This window comes from Hippocampus bargibanti, linkage group LG06, assembly GCF_051943395.1.
Source record: "Hippocampus bargibanti isolate YZ-2025 linkage group LG06, ASM5194339v1, whole genome shotgun sequence".
In the NCBI taxonomy this organism is placed as follows: Eukaryota; Metazoa; Chordata; class Actinopteri; order Syngnathiformes; family Syngnathidae; genus Hippocampus; species Hippocampus bargibanti.
Window position 1 is genome coordinate 2755954 of NC_142739.1, and position 20334 is coordinate 2776287.

At 42.8% G+C, this 20334-nt stretch overlaps 1 protein-coding gene and 1 pseudogene across 1 annotated transcript; one reads left to right on the forward strand and one right to left on the reverse strand.

The window, feature by feature from the left end:
* The first annotated feature begins 239 nt into the window (after positions 1-239).
* On the forward strand, positions 240-6964 carry prdm13 (PR domain containing 13). Its single transcript, XM_088998748.1, has 4 exons — positions 240-763; positions 2195-2326; positions 2435-2555; positions 4572-6964. Exons 1-4 carry the CDS (start codon positions 596-598, stop codon positions 6053-6055), a joined length of 1905 nt encoding a protein of 634 aa, XP_088854874.1. The 5' UTR covers positions 240-595; the 3' UTR covers positions 6056-6964.
* Positions 6965-9710: 2746 nt separating this feature from the next.
* Positions 9711-19210, reverse strand: LOC148896192 (uncharacterized; annotated as a pseudogene).
* Positions 19211-20334: the final 1124 nt, after the last annotated feature.

The following is a 20334-nucleotide window of genomic DNA, read 5'->3' on the forward strand; positions in this document are numbered from 1 at the left end:
TTCAACTTGGGTTGAATGGAAAGAATGGAACGTGCTGAGGATTTATGGTTAAATTATACAGTGGATTTGTCAGTTAAAATATCGGAACTGTCTGGAGGACAAAGCCACATGCTGAGGATTAATGGTTGCTTTGGACCTTTGATGATGCACCCCCTTTTCTCTGCCCTTGACAAATTGGATTTTGGGGATGGGAAGGTCGCCTGGCCCTTTGTGTCTCTTGACCAGTTTAGAGCAATTCATTATGTGGAGGGGTGAGGGAAAGTCTCCATGTGACCACGCAGGCCCTTGCGTTGCACTGTCCTCACAGCTGTTGGATTTGCCCAGCTCTCTCACACTTACACGCGCGCGCACGGCCCCGCAAACTCAGGACCACTCTCCTCCCATCTGAGCCGCACTTGCATGCCGGGCGGATAAAGGTGGGGGGTGGATAGTGGTAGGTGGAGGGGGTTACCTTGCCCGCACCCATCACTAGAAAAGCAGGGTGCATAACGCCACCGCGTCACTTTGAGGGCGGATATTGGCCGGTCATCCTCCTCTAATTTTCCTGCCGGAACCGTCTTCCCCGCACTCTCTCACTTGGCTTCCACCAGTCTTCATGGTTCTGATCTCACCCCACGCAATGCAAGCCACCCGGGCGTCCGCCACTGTCAGTGTGGTTTCAGACTGTGGAATCCCGGCCGGGCTGAGGATAGGTCCGGTTCCTGGCGTCTTTAAATTGGGGAAGTACCTGTCAGACCGCAAAGAAATTGGGCCCAAGAAAAAGGTAACTTCTAAATACTGGGAACTTATTACCCTTGATGATATTTAGATTTTTAGTTTTTTTTTCATTATCACGTTTGCAACTTAAAAGGACGCGCTCCTGTAGTTAAGCGTTTTATTAATTATACCAATATGACATGCATCTCGAAATGTCAGCAGAGAAAGAACAGCATAATTTGCATTTTTTTTCAAGATTTTTAAACGATCTTGTTCTGTCATGCATACGGCAAATATCTACATTATCCCTTTTACTTCAAAAATGACAACAATTGTATTTGGGGATTTTTTAAAGCAACGCTGTCAAGATCAATCTCCTTTATTAATCGCTTTGCTCTGTCAGGCTGGAAATAATTGAGCACATAAGTGGCCAACTTGTCAGTCTGGGCGTCTACTTAACCGTTCTAATGGACGAGCCGGCCTGCTGAGTGCGGCTTTCGTGCCCTCAGCAGCCTCACATTTATCCCTGCCTGGCGGGCCTGTTATCCCGATAAGTTGTTTAATTTTAATGGGTGTAGGCACATCGACTCGGGTGATGAAAACGAGGGAATTAATTATTACCGTATAAGGTCAACAAATTGATTTATAGTTTGATTGGAGAAAGATTTAATTGCAAAACAGCCTCGTTCGTTTTATTTATTTGTTTCAAGATCGCTTTTTAAAAAAACGGCTAATCGTCACAGTTTTGATCATAGAGAACCCATAGTTAACAATTTGGCCCCATAAATGCAACCGCGCTCACCCAGTTATTGTGGATGCTGTCAGTAGTGGTGATTGATGCATCTAACTGCGGCCCCGGGCTGAGGGCGTTCATCAGGTGCGATCTCTGTGTCAAATGTCACGCTTGAATCTTTAATGTCCTTGAATAGTTTAAAAACGCTCTGACACTCCTCAAATTGGTTTCCCATATCAACTCAATTAGGCCTGTATGTCATTCACTTTAGTAAATTATCAACAGAGCGGATAAAGATGCATTAAGCGTGTTTAGGTCATGCGTGAACGAAGCACCCCTCGGTGCCATGTACCCCATGCCAATGATTTATTACATCAGTGAAATCTAAACATATATTTATTAAAAATTGCCATAGACAGAAGAAGATAACGCTTTTGATTCATCATTCATTAATTTTTCGATCGCCTTTATCTTCGCCAAAGGCAGTGGGGTGAGGGTGGGGGGTGCTGGAGCCTTTCCTTACCGTCTTCGAGCTGGAAGCAGGGGACACCCTGAACCGGCACACACCTACAGATAATTTGGAGTGTTCAGTCATGCATGTTTTTGGAATGTGGGAGGAAACCGCGCCGGCCCGGGGAGAACACGTAAACTTCACACGGCGGCGATTCAACCGACGATCTCTGCACCGCGAGTTCGACGCCACCACAGGACCACCCATTTCTTCATTGTATCTATCTTTTAAATATAATTTCTTGTCATTCTCAGATTCGCTTGGTGCAGGAAGAGTGTGTGGATGAGTCCGGCTGTCCCGTGTCAGACTGGATCGGACACATCCGAGCAGCCAGAAACAGTCAAGAACAGAATCTAGAGGCTGTGTCTGACCTACCTGGCGGTCAGGTAAATGTGACTTTTCCATGTGTTTTCATCATTGATCACCGGGGTTAATTTTTTGGCTTTTCGTTTCAATTTCTCCAAAATGAATTCTTTTTTTGAATTACGTTTTAGATATTTTATCGCGTGATGAGAGAAATTCCTGCGGGAGAAGAGCTCACTGTTTGGTACTCTCACGCTTTGGCCCAGTGGTATGACGTGCCCACGACAGCCACCCCCACACACGACGAGAAAGGTAAGAAAAACTCCCGGTCAATTTATTTCTAAATTAGCCACGTGTTATTTATAACAAAAAAAAGACACCTCGCAATTGAGAGAAAAAATCGTCATCACAGTTTATCATATCCACACCAAGTAGGTTAAATGTCAGTTATTGTAAGAAAAAAATCGACATTTGAGGGCCCATCGCGGCACTGTTAAAGTTATTTCGTTTGAGACATGAGCGTGTATTGCATTTACTCAACATTTAGTACATTAATCTACATAACCACCAATATAAAAAATGAGATAACTCTTAAAGCAAAGTGCCCTTGTAAAATGTAATGATTTCAAAACAAAACAGGACGACTGAAGAGATTAAAAGTTTCAAATTAATGAATCGTTTTTGTATTGAAGCATTCTTCTAAATCCCAGTTATCTCAGCAAAACACCGGCTCGTTTCGAGTTAATTCGTTTAAAATAAAGCAAATGGTTATCAAGAATACATGGTTTGTATATAAATGTCCGTAGCAGACAATGGGTTAATATTTAGTTTTTTTATAGCTTAGTACTCAAAAATAGGACGAATAAGACGCTCCGCTTAAAAGATCACGCTAATTGTCGTGTTTAAAATTTTCAAAAAAAAAAACATACGAACAAAATAAACTGGCGAGTCTCTTCAGCAAAAAAAGACACCGTTGATTAAATTGGGCGGTTCTCGAATGTCACGGCGCCATTAATATTAATTTATTCAAAAGCAAATAAATAAAAAAAAACAAGTGCTTCACGGTAAATTAAGTGGGCGCGTTAAGGTATTGTAATCTAATGAATGTCAACTTTTATGTGGGGTGTATATTGCCCGGATTCCCGGACCCAGCACACCGACCGCGTGTATTCGCTCGTGGACATACGCCGGCTCCCATTCTTCGGCGTCAACAGATGGGCCAGCCTCATTGTTTCTACAGACTTGCGATTTCAAGCCACAGCTGCTGTCACTTCCACGGGAAAGAGCCCAGAGAGGAAAAGGAGAACGTTCAATGCATCGCCAGATTGGGCTGGGCGTTTGCTCTTTTGATAGGGGCCATTAACAATGGCCCGGGTGAGGATTACAAAATCATTACATATATATCACCCTCTGAATACTCGCCTGGGAGTCATTAAAAAGATGACTCGCTGTGGCTGTCAACCGTTTTATCTTCCGGGACAGGGTCCAATTGACCAGAGGATTCATTTGTTTAAAAAAACTTCACTAATTATAATATACTAACCACAATTTTTAGTCCCGTTCCTTCTGGATGAAATTAATGTGTCATTATTACAGACAATATCGATCAATAAAGATGACACTATTAGATATTATTCGTTCGTTATGTTTATGAATAAATGTTTTGGTGTTGTTGTAGTTATTTGGAATACATTCGGAGTGGTTTCTTATATTTTGAACAAATAGCTAAATAATGTTATCCAAAAGTCTGAATCATCTCGCGGCAGCAGCGATTAGCAACAACAACAATAAAAACAACGACCTCATACTGTATCAGAATCAGAAAGTAACAAATAATCCCACAATGGGGAAATTTGAAATACGTAATATATATACTATATAGTTTCGTTTATAATAATAATAATAATAATAATAATAATAATAATAATATTATTATTATTATTATTATTATTATTATTATTATTATTATTATTATTATAGTATTAGTAGTAGTAGTAGTAGTAGTAGTAGTAGTAGTAGTAGTAGTAGTATATTGAGGTTGTTGCAATTTAGGGGTGGAATTGTTTTTTTTTAAATACCGTAATACCGCAAATTATGAAAATAATTCAGGAACATTCATATTTGTTTGAATCACGTTTATATGGATTCGATGTAGCTTATCAGACTAATAAAGATTTCGCAAGTGTTTTATATGTACAATTATGTGATGTGAGTGTTTAAGTGACCATTACCGTGAGTGTTTTAATGATTGAATCACCATTGTCCTTTTCGTTTCTTTTTTCGTTTTTTTTTGTCCCTTTTTTGGGGGGGGGGGGTGTCTTTGTGCAGGTGATGAGCGTTACATCTGTTGGTACTGCTGGAGAATCTTTAAGTATCCCAACACACTCAAAGCCCACGTCCACTTCCACTGCGCCCTGAATAACGGGCGCGGGTTCGCGAACAGCGAGCAAATCAGAGGCACGGAGACCTTCAGCACGTCACCAAAGTCTGGAGACATCCCCAACGCGACTTCATCGCCCAGAAGTTCTCAGACCATCTCCTCCATCTCCGACTCCAATAGGAGGTCACTTGCCTCACCTTTTCTGGGGAAGACCGGCCTCCTAAAGAAAAGCAGCTCCGAGGAGCAGGACCGAGCCTTGGACATGAGCGTCACTTCATCCCGAAACCAAGGACACATGCTCGGTCTCGGCGCCGCATCCTCGATGCTAACTTCCCTGGGTTTTCATCCAGGTGTCCGCTCTGCCTTCAAGCCAACTGGCGTCGCCAAGGTCCCGAGCGGTGTCGCGCATCGAGACGACACCAGCTCCAAGTTGGGCGCTTTGGGATTTGGCAAAGCCATGGGGCACATGAAACCAATGCGAAACGTGGTGGGCGAGACGCTGACCGGAAGCGGGAATCCCGGTGCCAAATGCGCCTCGGGGCTGGTCGACTCTACCAGCGTGATACCATGCGCCAACGCCATGAGAGGCTTCCCACTTCTCCCTCACATAGAAGAAACGTCTGCTTTCAAACACGTCGAGGGGCGTGTGCACGCCGGGCTGTCGCCTTCCCGCTACCCTCACATGCACCCGGGACTCCATTTCGAAAGGTTCTCTCTGCCCAACTTTGACGGCGTCAAGTCTTACGGCGGGGACTGTAACATCCCCCTGATGCCCTTCGCCGTTTACAACGGAGAGCTTCTCTACAGCTCGCCCTATTACCCTCTTAAATTCCACTTCAGCAATCTCCTCAAGTACCCCGAGTCCATGCCTTACTTTGGCGCGCCCTCCCTCAACCAAGACATGGGCACAATCACCAACATTGACCGGGAAATAGCCATGCACACGCAGCAGCTCAACGAAATCGCCCATGAGAAGAACCGGACCAGGCTGGACCCCCTGCCGGCGGGAAGCAGCACCAACGCCAACTCGGGCAAACCCAAAAAGGGACACTTGTGTCTGTATTGCGGTAAACTCTACTCCAGGAAATATGGTCTGAAAATCCACATGAGGACTCACACCGGCTACAAGCCGCTTAAGTGCAAAGTGTGCTTCCGGCCCTTTGGGGACCCAAGCAACCTGAACAAGCACATTCGGCTGCACGCGGAGGGAAACACGCCCTACAGGTGCGACTTCTGCGGCAAAGTTCTGGTGCGGCGGAGAGATTTGGAGAGGCACGTTAAATCCCGACATCCCGGCCAGAGCATCAAGAAGCTGGACGACAAGGCGAGCCTGTTCGAGGACGCCGAGCTCAAGAGCGACAATGACAGCGACGTGGACGTCTGCTTCACCGACGACCAAAGTGAGCCCGAGTCCAGCAAGAATAACGACTGAGACACTCAAAACCACAAACAACAAACAAAATAGCTAACAAACAAATGTCCATATTATTAAAGTTGGCTTTGAATTGTGTTGCCCCTCACGCCCCAAAATACGTATTTTATTTAGACACTTCACACTCTGGACTCCACCAGCCAGTTTATTGCCACTTATTGACGCTCTTAATGCTCTTTTCGATAATAGAAAGACTCGCGGTAATAATCACTGGATGAAACTATATTGAATGAAATGAAAAATGAAAGTATCTCAATGCACAATGTCAAGTTTTTTTTTCTTCCCGAACAGTGTTTGACGTACTCTGCCGGCTTTCTAAATTTGACATTTTTTTAATTTAAGTGTCACCACTTCCGTTTGTATTCTTTATTTTGAACTTTTCTCACAAGAAGGTATTTTTCTTAAAGACACATTTTTTTGCTTCGCGAAACCTACAAAAAGAACAGCTCAACACGCATTCCAACAGAAAAATGTCACAATATGTTTATTTTGTGAATGGTAAAATCAGCATACGGTATAGGCCTGCTGTTCCCAATAGTCCCAATAGTTTCCCTGACGGCGATCTTAACTGCACTTTAAGGAAACCATTTAATTGCATAAACGGCTGTATGCCTGGTGATTTTTATGACAATGAAACGTGTATTTCCTTCGCTTCATTTGCGATTCATCTCACTGCGCCTCACTAAATAAATACACTTAATTTTGCACTTTCTTGTCGAGGCAGGCTGTTCTGAAAGAAATAAACACTTGTGTTTATTTATGGAACTATTTCTGAGAGAGAAAAAAATTTATTGATATATGTACAGATGAGTAAAGTATGATATTTCATATTACGGTGTTGTAAAAGCGTGTTTTTACGTCATATTGTCGATGAGGACAATATTTTTCCCTTGTTCTAAATGTGGTTGCTTTTTTAAAAATAAATATGATGACAAAACGTATGTGTTTTTCACTTATCGACTTCATATGAGTGGTGAAGACCTTTTATATTAACACAATGACAATAATAACAATAATTATACCATTTGAATACATATATATCAATACAGTTTGCTCGACGGAATTCCCTCTAAATTCGTATTAGATTTTTTTTTTTCAGATAGTTTCAACTTTCCGATGTTATAGCATGACAACAACAGCAACAACAACAACACTAATAATAATAATAATAATAATAATAATAATAATAATAATAATAATAATAATTGATTGATTCATTGATACCGCCTAATTCTTCTTTTTCTTGGGTCAAATTACTAGTAATTCATTTTCTTTTTATGCCTCTTTTCTTTGATGCTTTAACTTCCTCAATTTGCATAAGACAAGAAGGAAAATGTGCAATTTGCAAATCAAGGCAAAATGTTAATGTTTACTGCTGCTTTCATTTCTGTCATATTATTTTTTTTTTATGAACACCTCCCCCACCAACACACACACCCGCGCGCACCTCCACGTATAGACAAAAACGGCATTTGTCGTAGAGTTGTGCATGTGCAACATTCCGAAATGATGCAGCGGTCTCACTTTAATTTCCAAGGCAATCGACAGGTAGTCTTTGAATTCTAATACGTACTGTATTGCCATGGTACTTGACAAGCAACAGCACTGCAGCAGATGGCAGGGACAGTGAATTTTAAATATAATATTAGGCATATGTCCAGATTGGACTGATTAGGAATTAAAAACAAAAGCTGGTTAAATTATTTCATTTGCAAAGTTGATCAACCAGTGATACATTTTGATTGACATTAACGTTTCAATTGTCAATTTGTTGCAGGCAATAGACAATCTTAATTTTAGATTTGGGAGTAGGATAAATAGTACAAGTCTAAACTCTTATAAAAACAAGCGACAGTTACCATACCCAAACGTAAAATGTCAGTTTAGCATGAATGTCCATTTGCTTCAACGATAGTGTTCCATTAGAAAACACATTTGCATCTTTTGCAAATGCTATATACAATCATATAGCCCTTTGTGACTTCCATAAAGCATATAAAATAATCCACATTCCACAAGCCATTTCATATTGGGGCAAAGAAGGCATTTCCCCTGCCTTACCTCTACTTTGTGCATGAAGTAATATATGGTGACGTGTTACAAATCTGACAAGGATACAGGCTTCATAACAATCATGAAGGCACTGTGATACTAGCATTAATGTCAGCTTGAGCTTGAGAATGATGTTTTCCATCCACCTACGCTCACACACACACACACACACACACACACACACACACACACACACACACACACACACACACACACACACACACACACACACACACACACACACACACACACACACACACACACACACACATGCACACATGCACACGAGCACACACGCACACACACACAAACGCACATTCGCAAATGATGAAGGTGCATTAAGATATAGACTGAGTGTGTGTGAGCAAGGGGAAAGAAGGATAGACCTGGATAGATGGACTATAAGACAAAGGGTCAACAGTGCGCTTGTTCTACCTAATTACACTGACTGTAGAAAGAGAGCTTCAATGTACTCACGTGTGTTGCCTGCTCACCTTGTTGTCGTTTTCAGAGCAAAATATATCAAATATATCATGGCTATATTAATGGATGGATTTGCCTTTATTAGTCTTGCAGTGAAGAAATTTACATTTCACAACAGCAAAGTTATGAAAGGAATGAAAGTAGAAAAACAAAGGCAACCACTTCGCGGCGCCTTCTTGAAGCAAAAACAACAACAACTAAATAACAAATAACATGACAACACAAATTAATGTGTTTTATCACATTTACACGACCTGACAAAAAATAGAAGTAGTACACTTTGCAAAGCAAGATGTCAATAAGGAAATGGATATTATCCTGGGCACACGCACACACACAAACGCATGCACACACACACACAAACACACACACACACACACACACACACACACACACACACACACACACACACACACGGACGCTCACACACGCACACACGCACGCACGCGCGCACACACACACGCAAATTTCAATTGCAATTCTGTTTGTTAACTCTACTAAAAGAATTGAAATGGAATTTTGAGATACTATATCTCAATTCCTTTTTGCATTTGTGCAGCCCTGATAACAATCCAAGAAAGATACATCACTGGAAACAAAATTATGCAATTACCTCCTCAAATTAAAACTTCCTGTCTGTTGAGGATGTGCTGGAAAACGGAATTTATGTGAAAGTTAAAACGACCTTTGTTAATGCTGGCCTCTGTTTTTTTGACAGCAAAAAAATAAAAAATAAAAAAATCCTTTCGAACACTCCAAGTAGATCAATTCCATATCAGTACTATTGTTGACCAATGTTGTATTTGTTGTGACATAACTTTCCATGCCGACACAAAAACTGTCCATCTGCCTGAAAACAATTCTGTTTATTGAGCCAAGCATTTCCCTTTTTATTTTAAATTTAAGCATCAAAAGTAACATCCATCCATTTATTGTCAGAACCATTGCAAGAGTCGTGGGTGTGCTGGAGCAATACAATTTAAATATTGTCAAAAACAAATGACTTAAATGATCAATTTTAATGCATTTCCAGCGCCTGGGTGTTGTAATATGAAAAGTGTGCTTAGAGTAAAGTAAATGAAAAAAGTTTCATCAAAGTACATTTCAAAGTTGCGCACATCTAGATATGGCACTGCTTGATGAAGTATATCTGACAGTGAGACAGTGGCTGTCTCTCTCTATACTGGGCCATTGATTCTGAGTGACTGCTCTGCTGCAGGTATTTCTGGACATAAACACAGGTAGAGTCAACATGCTCAAGTGGGCAGACAATTTTCGAGAGACATGGAACAAACGACATGACATTCACGCAATATAAGAGCCGCCTGACAGATTAACGAGAATTGATGTTGCCACTGCTGGCATCCTGTTCTCCTGAAGCGGGTAAACCATGCAGGTAGAGTAAACACAGTGCTGGTTTTCCAAAGTTGCACAGGGCGAATGAAATACTTGCACACGTGGGGAAAAAAAAACACAGGACGCACCATGACGACAAAGTGATGAAAGTTGACATGCGTGCACAACGAACTGGATGAAGGCAAAGATAAGGACATAAGTAGACAGGAAAATAGACATCTGTGCACGTGAATCAAAGCATCATTTAACATTTACTTCCTTTGAAACTTCAAGGGTTCAAGAATCCATGTTGCTCTTGGGTTGACCTGAATGTTCTTTTTTTCTGAAGAGGGAGGGCATGAGTCAGGCAGCGACAAGAAGAACCACGTCGACAAGCTAGGCTCAGATTGATAAGTGAGCACAAGCAGTTGATTGATGGACCACAACTTCAGCAGGATGAGTCCCTGATTTGGCCTCAGTGTGTCAGTTGTGATAGCAGCAGGTAGAAGGTTGGGACTGTGACACACCAGCTGTGGCCCACTGGTACCCACTCCTCCTCCATCCCTCCACCACCCCTGCAACACATACACATGCTAAACAGGCCACTGTCTGCAGCCCCCCCACATTCAGCTGCAAATGAGCACGCTCGAGGCCTCAGCCCTGTCTGTTTGATGTCATGAATAATGAGGGATGAATTTTCATCTGCCCAGGTTTGTGTAAACCGTAATACCTATTGTTCAGGTCCGTCATACAAAGCAGTCAGGTCTGAGTGCTCAGCAGCCCATTCATGTACAACTTACAGATAGCTACAATTGAAATTGAAACATTAGCAGAGACATCGGCGAAGGAATAAACCATTTTAACATTGTGGTGATTAGAACGCACGCACATCTACAAAATAAACAGCAGGCATTTGAGTCATAATGTCTCATGTATTCAACATAAGACTCAAGATCACCATTTCGTTATAATTCAAACATTGTGTGTTCTGTATATTGTGGTCAACCATAACAACAATAAATCTACGGTTCAATGCTGAGAGGATCACAAGTAGCATGGGTTTCAAATACTTTCAATGCATCAGGGTAGAACACAAAACATGTCTTCAGCTATTGTGCATTTAAAAAAAAAAAAATAATCCCTCAACATTATTACAATTACGGTTTTCTAGTTACAAACATATCTTCCTCTGTTTTATTGTAATGTACTGCACTGCATTGTACTGTGATCTAATGGACTGCATTGGTTCACATTCTGAAGGCATTGCCCATACCAAATAGGAATAAAATGCAATGTGATTCATAATATGAGGGTTAAAAAGAGGAGTTTTTGGAGGGCTGGGGGTTTAGTATATGGCAGTAAGACAAAAACAACGGCAACGTGTACTACTCAACCACTACCGCTGCAACTACTTCAACTACTACTGAAAATAAAAATGATTGTGTTCCCTCATTCATCTGTGTAAGCTCTCAGTCGTACAGAAGTGGTCCATCGATGAAAAGGTTTCTTCAGCCGTCATCTGTACTTCTTTGAAGGTGTCGGACGTTTCGCTTCTTATCCAAGAAACTTCGTCAGCAAACTAAAGTCTTACTCGTAGTTTAGGCCCGAAATATATCCCTGCTGTCCAAACATGGCGGTGCCGGTCATTTAACAAATATCAGAAAGAAAGAATAGGGAATGAAACCAACAATTCTGAAAATACAAAAAAGAGAGGAGTAGCAGTACCTTACATTGCGGGAGTTTCTGAAAAACAACAAAGAGTCCTTTGGCAACACAAAATTCCTACTTATTTCAAACCGATAAACACGTTAAGGCAAAAATTAGTGCATCCAAAAGATAGGCTACCAAATGAAAAACAAAGTAATGTAGTTTATTCCATACATTGAAAGAATGAAAATTGTAAAGAGCAGTACATTGGGGAGACTCAACAAATTCTCAAAAAAAGACTTTATCAACATCGCAGGGATAATACAAGTGGGGCTCAATCGGCAGTACATATGCACCTAAAAGCTAGCAACCACTCATTTGACGACAATGAGGTTAAAATCTTACCGAAAGAACATAGATGGTTTGAAAGGGGAGTAAAACAAGCGATTTTCATAAAACACCTAAATCCTTCATTAAACCAGTTTGGTGGGGTGAGGTTCAATTTGGATCGTTCATACAATAGCCTGCTTAGGCAACATAGGATTAGGAATACTGGTGAGGCGATACCGTTCGAAGTGGGGCAATCAGGCCAGTCGTTAGTCAGAACGATAGGAAATATCAGTGGAACAGCTGCAGGGAGTAGTCTTCTGCTCCCCCCAACCTGAGAGCAGGGACCTATCACAGCAGAGTCCGGCACCGCCATGTCTGGACAGTAGGGATATATATAGGGGCCTAAACTACCAGTAAGACTTTAGTTTGCTGACGAAGTTTCCTGGATAAGAAGCGAAACGTCCGACACCTTCAAAGAAGTACAGATGACGGCTGTAGAAACCGTTACCTCATTCAGCTATCAGAAACTGGCTCAATATTTGTAAATTCGGTCAATGTGATCCATTTCCAAAGCACCAAATAACTGCAATCACAATTTACACCGGTGTCAAAGTCAAGGCCCGCGGGCCAAATCCGGCCCGCCACATCATTTTTTTCGGCCCGCGAAAGCAAATCAAACTTGTTAAATTCCACGATGATTGCTAAATTCCGATGTCATTTTGGATGTCAACCACAATGATTTGAAAACGAGTTATTCATAAATTTGCTGTGTGCTCTATATGTAATATTTGAAGGGATTTAAACATTCTAATGGGTTCCCCAAATTCATGACGGCCCTCGACAGGAAACCATAACTACAATGTGGCCCGCGGCAAACCTCTGACAATTAAGAATATCTTTGGAAAATGCTGGAACAAATGCCGCTGGCATATGTGTGTGTGCGCGTCAAACAGTTCGAAGAAAATTATCCTTAACCCTAGCATTTAAATGAAGACGATGTGGTCTTTGTGTTACATTACTGTGAAAGTGGAAGGTCTAGTAGCTTCCATTGACTAATTGGCATGCCCCAAGTTCGATTTAATTGAGGCCAACAGGCAGCTAAAAGCTATTATTGAACCCCAAAATGGAGAAACATTTAGCTGGTCAATTTTACACCTTGTTGACCTTGCTAAATAATGAATTTTCTGAGACATTTGGATCCATTCTCCTGCTTATGTTAGGTGACTGGAAATATAATAATGCTCACAAAGCTGTACTTGTGGACAAGATTTTTATCAGTGAGCTGCGACAGTTGCGAAAGTTGTGAATGCTGTGGTCCATTGATTTTTCTTTTCCATTCAGCCTACTAAACAACAAGGCGAATGACGATTAATGCACTTGTCATTATCATTCAGCTTGCTCAATAAAGTCTCTGATGGCCATCCTCATTCAACTATTCCCCAAGGACAAACACTTCTGCACTATTGTATTCAATTTACCTTGGTTAAATAGAAGCATTATGGTACTGTATATGAATTAAAACACGCACACACGTGCGCTCTCTCTGTCATACACACACACACACACACACACACACAGACACACACACACGCACACACACACACACACACGAGCGCACACACACACGCACACACACACACACGTACACATACAAACACAAGCACACTTGGTCTTTATATTAATCTGCTCTGCGACTTCCATGAAGAAAACAAACAGTTGTTGATATGCTACAGAGGTTAATAAACCACTTTTTATGAGATCATGCACTTTTATAACAAGTTAAAGAAGCTCTCGGAATTATGAAGCGTTGTATTGTATGAGCTGGCATATTCTGTATTTTCTCTCTCTCTCTCTCTCTCTCTCTCTCTCTCTCTCTCTCTCTCTCTCTCTCTCTCTCTCTCTCTCTCTCTCTCTCTCTCTCTCTCTCTCTCTCTCTCTCCTTCTTTCTGATGTTTCCATCACTCGGGACCGCTAAATCCACGAAAACGGCTTTCCTCTTCCCTTTATCTATGTGACCACGATATCTGGTTGGTTCGGCAATACCATCTTGTCAGTCTGTATCTGGAAGTCCCACAGTATCTTTGCTCGGTCATTCTCTCCTACCTTGGGAGGTGTTTCTCATTTTGACCTTGGGGTTTCCAGTCCATAGATAGACTATGCCAGCCACATGGTTATGGCGCTCCATGTAGGCTTTCCCTGCCAGCATCTTACACCCTGCAGTTATGTGTTGGATTGTCTCCGGTGCCTCTTTGCACAACGTTGTGATGTGTCAAAATGACCGAGTGACATGGCAAGCGACCGGGAGGATTTTTTCATACAAAGAAAGCATTACTCGTTCTGGACAGCATTAGGGCCCACATTACAGATTGTGTGAAAGCAGCCACCAAGAGGACAAACTCCATTCCAGCTGTGATTCCTGGAGGTACAACCAAATATCTGCAGCCACTTGACATTCATGTGAATTGAGCATTTAAAGTAGCCCTCCAAATTGAATGGGAGGCTTGAATGACCAGCGGCGAGAAATTGTTCACTAAACCTGGCCGTATGCGAAGAGCCACCCTTTCACAAGTCTGCCAGTGCATCCTGACAGCGAGGAGGAATGCAAAACAATCAACAATCACCAACCGGTTTCGAAAAGCCGGTCTGCAGCATGACCGAGAGGACAGCACAAGCTCAGAAGTGACTTTGGGATGAAAGTGATACCGAAAGAGTGAATGAGAGTATCTGTGGTGAGGAATATTTGACACTATTCCAATCCGGCAACGAGGAGGGAGACTTTGATGGTTTCAATGAACAAAAGGAAGATGACGACGGCTTTTAGTGACTTGATATGTTTTTCTACCCAGCCCTATTATTGAGTGCTAACTGCTGTCCGTGGTGTTACTGCTAGTGATGGGAACATGAGGCCTTATCGAAGCAATGAGGCCTTCCATCCAAATGGTTCACTTTTGGCCGATGCATCATCAGGCCTTACTTGCTCTACTGCGCCATCATGTGGATAATAAACGTCATGACAGACAGTGATAAAAGGCAGGGCGTTGTGATGTGAATGACTGTGCATGTGTTACTTGAAATAAAAATTGCCTTACTTTCGACATTGACACAAAAACAAAGAACAAAAGACACATTTCATTCATTTTTGTTGAGGTAAAGGTCTTCTGTTGTTACCCAAGTTCTCTCGAACAAAATTTACACTTCACCTTTTAAAATATCAGCGAGTAGTATACTGAATATTAAAACCAGTGATACACCTTTTGTCACAGTACTTTACATTATACAGTAAAGTCTCGTTATATCGATATTCAAGGGAGTCCGAAAAAATATCGATATAACCGGGACTATCGATATATCCGACCCTGTTTGCATGTAATTTTCTCCGTGCGTGCATAGAAATAGTATCAATATAACCGGGACTATCGATATATCCGATATCGATATAACGAGACTTTACTGTATATTTGCACTGGTTATTGTAATTTGTACCCTTTTTCCAGTGATCTGCTAAAATGATCCCAGACAAGGGATGTTGTCTTCTTTTTCGTTGTGAACGGTGCGTCAAATGCATAACAAATCTGATTCCGCAAAATCCTTCAATACACGCCCCAATAATAGTCTTTCATCACTTTGCTGCTGTGAAATGTAAATTTCTCCACTGTGAGACTAATAAAGGCAAATCCAATCCAATCCAATCCAATCCAATCTCTTTAATGCAGTGCACTTGTCCTGTCCCATGTGCAGAAAAACACACCCAAAGCATGATGCAAACATTCAGATTATACTCTTCATTCTTCTTCCTGCAAACACGCTTAGTGGAATTATGACTAAAAGTTCTATTTTGGTCTCATCTGACAACAAAACCTTCTCCCATGACTAGTCTGTATCATCCAAATAGTCATATGCAAACTTAAGATGGGCCTTGTACTGTGCTTGTTTGTGCAGGGAAACCTTACATGCCCTGCTCGATTTCAAATCATGACGTCTTAGTTTATTACCTACAGTAACCTTGGAAACGGTGGTCCCAGCTCTTTTCAGATCATTGACCAACTCCTGTCATGTTGTTCTGGGCTGATTCCTCACCTTTCTTAGAATCATTGAGACCCCTCGAGGTGATATTATTGAACCCCAAAATGGAGAAACATTTAGCTGGTCAATTTTACACCTTGTTGACCTTGCTAAATAATGAATTTTCTGAGACATTTGGATCCATTCTCCTGCTTATGTTAGGTGACTGGAAATATAATAATGCTCACAAAGCTGTACTTGTGGACAAGATTTTTATCAGTGAGCTGCGACAGTTGCGAAAGTTGTGAATGCTGTGGTCCATTGATTTTTCTTTTCCATTCAGCCTACTAAACAACAAGGCGAATGACGATTAATGCACTTGTCATTATCATTCAGCTTGCTCAATAAAGTCTCTGATGGCCATCCTCATTCAACTATTCCCCAAGGACAAACACTTCTGCACTATTGTATTCAATTTACCTTGGTTAAATAGAAGCATTATGGTACTATTGGTATATGAATTAAAACACGCACACACGTGCGCTCTCTCTGTCATACACACACACACACACACACACACACACACACACACACACACACACACACACACACACACACACACACACACACACGCGCGCGCACACACACACACACACAAACACAAGCACACTTGGTCTTTATATTAATCTGCTCTGCGACTTCCATGAAGAAAACAAACAGTTGTTGATATGCTACAGAGGTTAATAAACCACTTTTTATGAGATCATGCACTTTTATAACAAGTTAAAGAAGCTCTCGGAATTATGAAGCGTTGTATTGTATGAGCTGGCATATTCTGTATTTTCTCTCTCTCTCTCTCTCTCTCTCTCTCTCTCTCTCTCTCTCTCTCTCTCTCTCTCTCTCTCTCTCTCTCTCTCTCTCTCTCTCTCTCTCTCTCTCTCTCTCTCTCTTCTTTCTGATGTTTCCATCACTCGGGACCGCTAAATCCACGAAAACGGCTTTCCTCTTCCCTTTATCTATGTGACCACGATATCTGGTTGGTTCGGCAATACCATCTTGTCAGTCTGTATCTGGAAGTCCCACAGTATCTTTGCTCGGTCATTCTCTCCTACCTTGGGAGGTGTTTCTCATTTTGACCTTGGGGTTTCCAGTCCATAGATAGACTATGCCAGCCACCTGGTTATGGCGCTCCATGTAGGCTTTCCCTGCCAGCGTCTTACACCCTGCAGTTATGTGTTGGATTGTCTCCGGTGCCTCTTTGCACAACGTTGTGATGTGTCAAAATGACCGAGTGACATGGCAAGCGACCGGGATGATTTTTTCATACAAAGAAAGCATTACTCGTTCTGGACAGCATTAGGGCCCACATTACAGATTGTGTGAAAGCAGCCACCAAGAGGACAAACTCCATTCCAGCTGTGATTCCTGGAGGTACAACCAAATATCTGCAGCCACTTGACATTCGTGTGAATTGAGCATTTAAAGTAGCCCTCCAAATTGAATGGGAGGCTTGAATGACCAGCGGCGAGAAATTGTTCACTAAACCTGGCCGTATGCGAAGAGCCACCCTTTCACAAGTCTGCCAGTGCATCCTGACAGCGAGGAGGAATGCAAAACAATCAACAATCACCAACGGGTTTCGAAAAGCCGCTCTGCAGCATGACCGAGAGGACAGCACAAGCTCAGAAGTGACTTTGGGATGAAAGTGATACCGAAAGAGTGAATGAGAGTGTCTGTGGTGAGGAATATTTGACACTATTCCAATCCGGCAACGAGGAGGGAGACTTTGATGGTTTCAATGAACAAAAGGAAGATGACGACGGCTTTTAGTGACTTGATATGTTTTTCTACCCAGCCCTATTATTGAGTGCTAACTGCTGTCCGTGGTGTGACTGCTAGTGATGGGAATATGAGGCCTTATCGAAGCAATGAGGCCTTCCATCCAAATGGTTCACTTTTGGCCGATGCATCATCAGGCCTTACTTGCTCTACTGGGCCATCATGTGGATAATAAACGTCATGACAGACAGTGATAAAAGGCAGGGCGTTGTGATGTGAATGACTGTGCATGTGTTACTTGAAATAAAAATTGCCTTACTTTCGACATTGACACAAAAACAAAGAACAAAAGACACATTTCATTCATTTTTGTTGAGGAAAAGGTCTTCTGTTGTTACCCAAGTTCTCTCGAACAAAATTTACACTTCACCTTTTAAAATATCAGCGAGTAGTATACTGAATATTAAAACCAGTGATACACCTTTTGTCACAGTACTTTACATTATACAGTAAAGTCTCGTTATATCGATATTCAAGGGAGTCCGAAAAAATATCGATATAACCGGGACTATCGATATATCCGACCCTGTTTGCATGTAATTTTCTCCGTGCGTGCATAGAAATAGTGTCAATATAACCGGGACTATCGATATATCCGATATCGATATAACGAGACTTTACTGTATATTTGCACTGGTTATTGTAATTTGTACCCTTTTTCCAGTGATCTGCTAAAATGATCCCAGACAAGGGATGTTGTCTTCTTTTTCGTTGTGAACGGTGCGTCCAATGCATAACAAATCTGATTCCGCAAAATCCTTCAATACACGCCCCAATAATACTCTTTCATTACTTTGCTGCTGTGAAATGTAAATTTCTCCACTGTGAGACTAATAAAGGCAAATCCAATCCAATCCAATCCAATCTCTTTAATGCAGTGCACTTGTCCTGTCCCATGTGCAGAAAAACACACGCAAAGCATGATGCAAACATTCAGATTATACTCTTCATTCTTCTTCCTGCAAACACGCTTAGTGGAATTATGACTAAAAGTTCTATTTTGGTCTCATCTGACCACAACACCTTCTCCCATGACTACTCTGTATCATCCAATTGGTCATATGCAAACTTAAGATGGGCCTTGTAATGTGCTTGTTTGTGCAGAGAAACCTTACATGCCCTGCTCGATTTCAAATCATGACGTCTTAGTTTATTACCTACAGTAACCTTGGAAACGGTGGTCCCAGCTCTTTTCAGATCATTGACCAACTCCTGTCGTGTTGTTCTGGGCTGATTCCTCACCTTTCTTAGAATCATTGAGACCCCTCGAGGTGATATCTAACATGGCCCTCCATTCCGATTGAGATTGACCGTCACGTTTCGTTTCTTCCACTTTCTAATGATTGCTCCAACAGTGGAACATTTCTCACCAGGCTGCTTGGGAATTGCTCCGTAAAACTTTCCAGCCTTGTGGAGGTGTGCGATTTTGTCTCTTGTGTCTTGGGATAGCTCATTGGTCTTCGCCATGTTACAAGTTAAAGTCTTACTGATTGTATGGGATGGACATGTGTCTTTATGCAGCTAACGACCTCAAATAGGTGCATCTGATTCAAGATGATACATGGGGTGCAGGTGGACTTCTCATGGGTGGACCAACAGTTCTTTCAGATTGACACACACACTTTTGGCCCGAGCCATTGCGGAAGTCAGCCAAATTACCACCATGCTGGCTCAACGCTTCGAGGCGGCTGAGACATGCATTGCCGCCCTCACAGCCCAGTCTTTCCCGCCCGTGAGTAGGCACGCTCTACAGCTACCTCTTCCCTCACGCTACGCAGGCGAAACCGGGCGCTGCGCTCAGTTTCTAATGCAGTGCACGCTTGTGTTCGAACAACATCCATACACCTACGTTAGCGATGAGGCGAAGGTAGCCTTCATTACCAGCCTGCTCACGGGAGAAGCCAAGACCTGGGTGCTGGCCATCCGGGAGTCCCGACCGGAGCTGCGCGCCTCGTACCCAGACTTCGTCGCCGAGATACGCCGGGTCTTCTATCACCCGGTGACGGAGGTCGAAGCTGAGGGGAGACTACTCGACTGCGTCCAAGGGTCCCGTTCGGCCGCGGAATACTCAGTCGCCTTCCGCATCCAGGCCGGTGGCAGCGGCTACAGCGACCGAGCCTTGAGGGGGGTGTTTCGTCGCGGATTGAGCGCCGATCTCAAGGACGAGTTGTCTACCCGCGACGCTGACACCACCTTCGACAACCTGGTCGCCATAGTCATCGGCCTGGATCACCGTCTTCGGGAGCGGCAGAGGGGCGGCTCAATGAGCCCAGAAGCCGGTCCAGGAATACCACACCTGGCAGCAAGGGCGTGCGGCGCCTGGAGGAATCCCCCGAACCCATGCTGATAGGGGGGGGGGGGGGGGGGGGGAACGACTGCACCTACCCCGGGGCTCGTCGCACCCAAGGCCCCAGCCTAAGACCTGCGGCTCCCGCAAGTCCCCGTCGAAACGGCGACCACGGCGACCTCTGGAGGTCAAATCCACGACCCCCGTTACGCGGTTGGAGCTGGACAGCGAATTAATCGGCCCTTCCAGCTCCCAAACCGTGCGGGCACTAGTGGACTCGGGGGCCGACGGGTGCATCATTGAC

Coding starts and splice junctions, on each gene's coding strand:
- prdm13 (XM_088998748.1), top strand. CDS start 596: ATGGTTCTGATCTCACCCCACGCAATGCAAGCCACCCGGGCGTCCGCC. Junction 764..2,194: donor AAATTGGGCCCAAGAAAAAG/GTAACTTCTAAA, acceptor TGTCATTCTCAG/ATTCGCTTGGTGCAGGAAGA. Junction 2,556..4,571: donor CCCCACACACGACGAGAAAG/GTAAGAAAAACT, acceptor GTCTTTGTGCAG/GTGATGAGCGTTACATCTGT.